At 43.3% G+C, this 6,985-nt stretch overlaps 1 protein-coding gene across 1 annotated transcript in view; it reads left to right on the top strand.

Annotated features, from left to right (window-relative positions):
* Positions 1-1,009: 1,009 nt before the first annotated feature.
* The window catches only part of plppr2a (phospholipid phosphatase related 2a), an 18,434-nt gene continuing 12,458 nt past the window's right edge, over positions 1,010-6,985 (top strand). Inside the window, exon 1 of the mRNA XM_071898552.2 lies at positions 1,010-1,213. Coding sequence (XP_071754653.1) covers positions 1,010-1,213 — 204 coding nt within the window. The remainder of the gene's footprint in view (positions 1,214-6,985) is intronic.

The raw sequence follows: 6,985 nt of genomic DNA, 5'->3' as shown, positions 1-6,985 counted from the left end.
TGAAGTGATAATCTAACACTGTTCACAAATCCAAACACTAAGGCGTCATGGCACAGGATCTGTCCCATCTCACTGAATAGAGCACTACATGGGGACTTTGTCTTGTCCCATGAACATGTTAAATGTGTGTGTATGTCATTGTCGTTTTCTGCCTTGTTGTTCAGATATGATAAGTCTAGAAATAATGTGTTAATGTAACTTTCCACTTGGGAAGTCAGCTGGTGATGACGACCATGTGCCTGCAAAAAACACACTTTTAAAGATACTAATGATGGCGTTCACTCTCTCCTAAGCACATGCTCTCACCACACACATTCATGTACTGTACAGTCACACACACATACACACACACACACACAGTATCCAAAAATACACCCACAGCTCAACTGTAGTAGATTCATGAGTGCCAGCAGCATAAAGGCAGCTCCCCCCTTCTCTCCCTCCCACTTCCCTCTCTCTCTCCCTCCCTCCCTCCGTCTCTCTCTCCCTGTCTCTCTCTCTCTCTCTCTCCTGCTCTACCGCTCTCTCTTTCTCTTGCTCCCTGTTTCACTCTCTGCCATTCTTTGTTTTTGCTGCTTGTGGCGCCGCGGAACCCTCTTTTTTTTTCTGTTTTCATTCCCGTTTTCATCCCCTGATGAGAGAAGCCTCCTCCCGCAGATTTCCTTTCTCTCTTCCTACTCTTGCTCCTTCTCTCTCTCTCTCTCTCTCTCTCTCTCTCTCTCTCTCTCTCTCCCTCTCTCTCTCTCCCTCTCTCTCTCCGCCTCTAGCTGCTGATACGGTCAGGCTCACCCTTTATCTCGGATCCGAACGCTGGACACCACTCTCTCTCTCTCTCTGTCTCTGTCTCTCCTATGCCTCTCGCCGTGGCTGAGGGGAACTGGGACTTGACTCTCCCCTCTTCCTCTCCCCCTCCTCCTTCTTCTCCTCCTCCTCCTCCGCCACCTCCACCTCCACCTCCATCTCTCCCTCCTCTTCTCCTTTCATCTTCTGGCCGCCTAACGGAGGGATAATGTTCTATTTCCAGCTGGTGATCATGGCTGGGACGGTTCTGCTGGCGTACTACTTTGAGTATACGGACACGTTCCCCGTGCACATCCAGGGCTTCTTCTGCTACGACAAGACCTTCTCCAAGCCCTACCCCGGCCCAGACGACACCAGCAAGATCCCCCCTGTCCTCATCTACTCCCTCGTCACAGCCATCCCCACCTTCACGGTAAGAGTTGCCGACGCATGCGGGACCATGTGTGTATTTGTTTGTGTGCGAGTTAGACAGAAAGACAGAGGACGGTGTGTGAGGCTGAGAAAGAAAGGGTTGTGCGTGTGTTAGTGTGTGTGTGTGTGTCTAGGTCTGTGGGTGTGTGTCTATGTTGAGAGAGAGAGAGAGCTTTAATAGAAAGTGAGAAGTTGCAAGAGTGGCTGGCTATTACCGTATCGACTGTGTCGATGTGTTTGTTTGATTCCGAGGCGGTGCATTTGAATTGTTTTCTGTTGCTGCTGTTTGTGTCTGCCTACCTGTCATTGAGCGCATACTGTAAAGGTGTAAGACACCATGTTGTTCTATTTTCTAATTTCTATGATTTGTGAGTTTTGGCTGTGGTTTTGGTGAATCATCTCTGGTGTCTCTCTCTGCCGCACCTCTGATATAGTGAGCAGATTGGCGAGCTGCATGGAGGTAACCCCCTCCATCCTTTACAGACAGGTGTGTGTGTGCACGCGTGTGTGTGTGTGTGTGTGTGTGTGTGTGTGTGTGTGTGTGTGACTGAGCTGTGTGTGTGGATAAAACAGAGACAGACGGGGATCAGCTCAGACCACACAGAGATGTAATGGACATGGGCAGTCAGGTCATAACAGAAAGAGAGAGACAGAGAAAGAGACAGAGATAGAGATAGAGAACAAGAGAGAGACAGTCAAACAGACAAATAATAGAGAAAGCAGAAACAGTGCAAAAGTTAGAGTGGAGACAGAGTGATAATGGCAGGCAGCAGATGCTGTCTGAAAAGAAAAACTCGATGATAGGTGAGAAAAAGAGACAATGAACACAAAGGAAGGCAATTTGAAGGGGGGCGTGTATTGGTGTGTGTGTGTGTGTGTGTGTGTGTGTATGTGTGTGTATGAGAGAGAGAGAGAGCGAGCGAGCGAGAGAGTAGCTGTTGAGCCCCTAGTGAGACGGAAGGCAGTGAGCGTGAAATGCGTAACACCTGGCACTGACTCTGAGCACAGACACAAACCTGAACAGCTTACATCCCCAACACAGCACAGACAAAAAACAGAGCAGGCTACAGCCACAGTGCACCACAGATAACACCAGTTTACTGACACAATACAAAACAGACAAATAATATGGCCAGATTACATCCACAGCATACCACAGACATAAAACAGGCTGCGCTTATAGTCCCAGTAAACCAGGGACACGACCAGCTTACAACCACAATACAAAACAGACACATAACCAGCTGGCCAGCGTACAGGACAGCAGTTGCTGGCAAGGAAGGTTGCGAGTTATAGTAATGAAGAACAGTGAACAGTGGTTCATGCTTGGCTGACAGCCACAGTGCAGCCCCCCAAAAAAACAACTGAGTTGACAATGTTAACAACCAGATCAGACCAAAATAAAGTGCATGATTGCTAATCTAATAGGTGCAAATCTCTTTACCCATATGTAGAAGTAGTAAAGATGATATATGTTGGCTCAGTGCAGTAAGGATTTACTGTGTAATAACAAAAAGAGGAGCCCAGGTTTATTACACTGTAATTATAAATCCTGCACCATCACTACATTACAATATAACATAGAAGATATATACAGTAGCTGAACTACATCACACTGAGTTAGTTTACTAATCCAAGCCAAGCAGACCTTTAAAGCTGCCCTAGCTGAGGGTAAATTACATTGGAAGTTGGCCTGGGTCAGAGCACATTACTTACACCAGCTAGTCTGCCCTAACCTGGGCTGACAGAGGCCTTGGTGTGTGTAACAAGCAGGGGGGTAAATCACGACACTCGCTCCCTCTGCGGTAGTGCCAATCTGGTACAAATATGCCTCACCCTTTGGTTTCAGAGGTGCTTGATCTCTTTTTGTACAGAGCAGCAGCAAATCAGTGCTTAGCTTCTGGCAATAAAGTGACTGCAGAATACAAAAAAGTCATTGTTAAAAAAAAAAAATATATAAAAGAAGCGTTTTGACCTTTTATGGGGATAGGTGAGGGGGTTTTGAACTATGAGATATTTTTGTTGCCAGGCAACGTGATTCTATTTAGTATTCTAGTTGGAACAATTTGACTGTCTTTTCAATGTAAGAAGACATGTCTGTGTGTCTTTATAGATACAGATATAGAGATACAGATGTAGAGTTGAATACAAAAAATCAGTCTATCAGTCTGCTACACAATCCAAACAAGAGACTGGAATTGTAGGCTTGGTTTTTAGAATTGAGAACATAAATAGAGACCCTGCCTGGCTGGGTCTCCTAAGGTACCAGCCACCAGTGTATTTGGGTCAGTGCCAGAGTCCTCCAAGACCAACAGAGGGCACTCTAGCTCTCTGTCAGCTCCCAGTAGGGTCCCAACTTCTAATTAAAGTCATCAATCACTTTTTTAAGTCTCAGTGTAAGGAACCAATCCACCGCTTGGAGACTGAAGCAGAAGAGAGGGGACTTGACATCCTCCCACCCCAGTCTGTTGGTCACATGTCTACATTTCTGCATATGTGCCTTTTGCTGACTTGTACTTCACAGGACAGTATATGTGTATTCCTTTTAGTCAGTACAGTTGATGGTGGCAGTTAACATCTTTTTATCCAGATAAGAGACATTTGTACTGCCTTGACAGACTAAGTATTGGAGCTTTTACCCCAAATCTCACTGACTTCAGTAGTCACCAGTCAAATGTTGGTCCACATTCTATATCTTTTTCTGACATCAGACACATTCTAGCATTTAGCATTCTAATATCAGACCTGTCAGTGACAACCTCCAAACCCATCAAATCTCCAAAATGTCAACTGTTCAGAAATTAATTCTAGCATTGGAATTCTGACATCAGACCAGCATGCTGACATCAGACCAGCATTCTACCAATAGCATTCTGACATCAGAACAGCATTGTGACATACAGTAAGACCAACATGCTACCAATAGCATTCTGACATGAGGACAGCATTCTGACGTCAGGAAAACATTCTACCAATAGCATTCTGACATCAGGACAACATTGTGACATAAGACCAACATGCTACCAATAGCATTCTGACATCAGACCAACATTCTACCAATAGCATTCTGACATCAGACCAACATTCTACCAATAGCATTCTGACATCAGACCAACATTCTAGTATCAAATCATCACAATGGGAATGTGATGATTACTGTAGCTAAACTGAGCTGAAATTCAGTACAATTCAATGACTCTTACTGGAAACACCCTGAACTGCCATGAACCATCACAGGAAGTCACACACTGCTGTGTTTGCATTTAAATAACTTAGATCTGCTTAACTAACATTTCATATATTTTGCATGTGTTAAGGTAGAAAACAAGTGAACTTTAAAAATCCAGCTGCCTTTTTATGCATATTTTAATGCCGGTAGAATACTGTCAGCTTTTACCCCAAGGCAACTGCTGTGTCCACAATAATGCTGGAACTTCTACACACACACACACACACACACACACTGGAGTTTGGTTCAATTTTAGGGCATCTTGAAAGTTTGCCTAATGGAGCTTGTAAGCCAGTTAAGTCTAGGATGAATTAACTTATCTAGCACAGATTAAATCTGACAGTGTGCGCGCATCAGTGTATATGTGTGTGTGCGTGCATGAGTGTGTGTGTGTGTCCGAGCGCGTGCGTGTGTCAGTTCATCTGTAAATCCTTCCTTTCATCAGTTTTGCCTTTCTGTCTTGCTGGCGGTCTGTCTACATCTTGTGACCTTCTTCCGTGTCTAGGGAATGTTCACATGAGTGTGCTGTATGTTGAAAGTGTGTTGAGTAGCGTGTTGAAATGCAAAAGTTGTGTTGAATCCCCAGGAGTGATAGGTAATTCCCTTCTAATCACTGTATGGACAAAGACATGGATCTCCAGATTGGACTTTGGTTTCATCTTGAATCCTAATGGGCAGCTCTACCTCAATACTTGTATATGTGTGTGTGTGTGTGTGTGTGTGTGTGTGTGTGTGTGATACTGCAGCAGCAGCCTCCACTCGACCCTTGTGTGCGTTTTTTTTACACTTTTTTACATGCACCAGCACAGTATACAGTTCAAAAACCTCTCTGTAATCAGAATACATTCTTTTTTAGGTAACGTAAACATACTGGGAATATGGTTACATTCATTCATTTTTATTTAAAATGCATAACACTGTCACAAGTATTCTGTTACTACCCAACCCTGGTCCCACAGCAGTAGTCTTCAAACTTGAAACTGAGCTTGCAGCTTTATGGTGTGATAAGTCAAGTGTTTTTACAACCGCAGCTCTGAGCGTCCTCTCAACATTATTTTCAGTGATTCACATCCACCTGCATAAACATCACAACAACTTTTTTGGAGGCATCCTATCTAATTTACATCAATCTGATACCATTTACTGTGATGTATTACAGAGAGAGAGATTTTTTTTAAGAGATTTACATCAACTTAAAAATTAGGATAAACTCTATTTCACACATAAAACAGAGGGTAAACAGAGTTAAGCTTTGCCCATCTCCCCCTATCCCTGACTTCTCCATATTGTTCCCACCCTTCTCAACACCTCCTCTACCTTTTCCAACTCTTCACGTCTTCCCCTCTATGACCTCTCCTCACACCCCTCTTTGCCTCACCTTCCAATTAACACTTTTCATCTGAGAACTGACGGGGCTTCTCAGCATGTCTGTTCCGTTAACTAGCAACTGTGGCTGGAGTGCTAATCGTCACTCTGAGACTGGCAAGCAGAGACCAACCAGGCAGGAACGCATGAAAATTCTGCTCCTCCGCTCCACATCCTGCTCGTTAGCTCAGATGAAGAGAGAGGGAGTGGCTTTTACATCAGAGGAGACAAATATTGAGATAAAAGGCACATGCGGTGAGAAATGATTTGATCAATCTGGTGAATATTTAGCATAATAAGTAGGTGGGGAAAAAAAGATGTCTTCTGCAGTGATGCACTTTACTTCTTCTCTACTCCCTGTGGCTGCTAAGACGCTTGACTGTTGGATCTCAGCAAGGGATAACATCACTTAAAGGAATTAATCTGTTTCTTGTCTTACCATTACCTTTTTTAGACTTGTGTTATTGCTGTCGTGATCTACAGAGCAGGCAGTAATGTCTCCGATTCCAATATCCAGTATCTGATACATCCAGTGGAATTCCATGTGATCCCAGTGTTACATTCAAGGGCCGGACTGATGTGGATGTAGTTTATACACACAACACAATACAGTCCCAACATGCTGTACTGTATCCCCCACCCAAGAGTGGAAGTAACTAATTACATTTACTCATGTTACTGTAGAGTATTTTTTAAAGTCAGTAATTTTACTTTTACTTAACTATTTTTGTCTCTCCATAAGCAACAGAAACTGAACCATTCACAGTGAGAAGAGTAATCTGGCTTTACGTTGTTTGTGTAATTTATTTTGTAATTTCCAAATTTTCCAATTAAAACAATCAAGCTTGAACTCTGTCCTCTGGGGGATGGGAGAGATGGAAAGATCACATCTAACAATGTTCTCTTTTCCAAAAAGTGACTCAGTAACTTTTACTCTGAGTACATTTTAAACAAGCTACTTCAGTAGATTTTTACACCAGTACTTTTACTTCTACTTAAGTAAAATATCAGCAAAATAACAGTACTTCTACTTGAGTAGGACATTCTAGTACTGTTTCCACCACTACCCCCACCCTCCAATACAAGTCAATGGTAATTAGGTTGATGGTTATACCCTTATTATGTACATTAGCCTATATTTCATTACATTACGTCATTTGTCCAGAGCAACTTACAATA

The sequence above is a fragment of the Centroberyx gerrardi genome, chromosome 7 (assembly GCF_048128805.1).
Source record: "Centroberyx gerrardi isolate f3 chromosome 7, fCenGer3.hap1.cur.20231027, whole genome shotgun sequence".
Lineage (NCBI taxonomy): Eukaryota > Metazoa > Chordata > Actinopteri > Beryciformes > Berycidae > Centroberyx > Centroberyx gerrardi.
The sequence above is the reverse complement of the archived record's forward strand: the minus strand, read 5'-3'. Positions and strand labels throughout refer to the sequence as shown.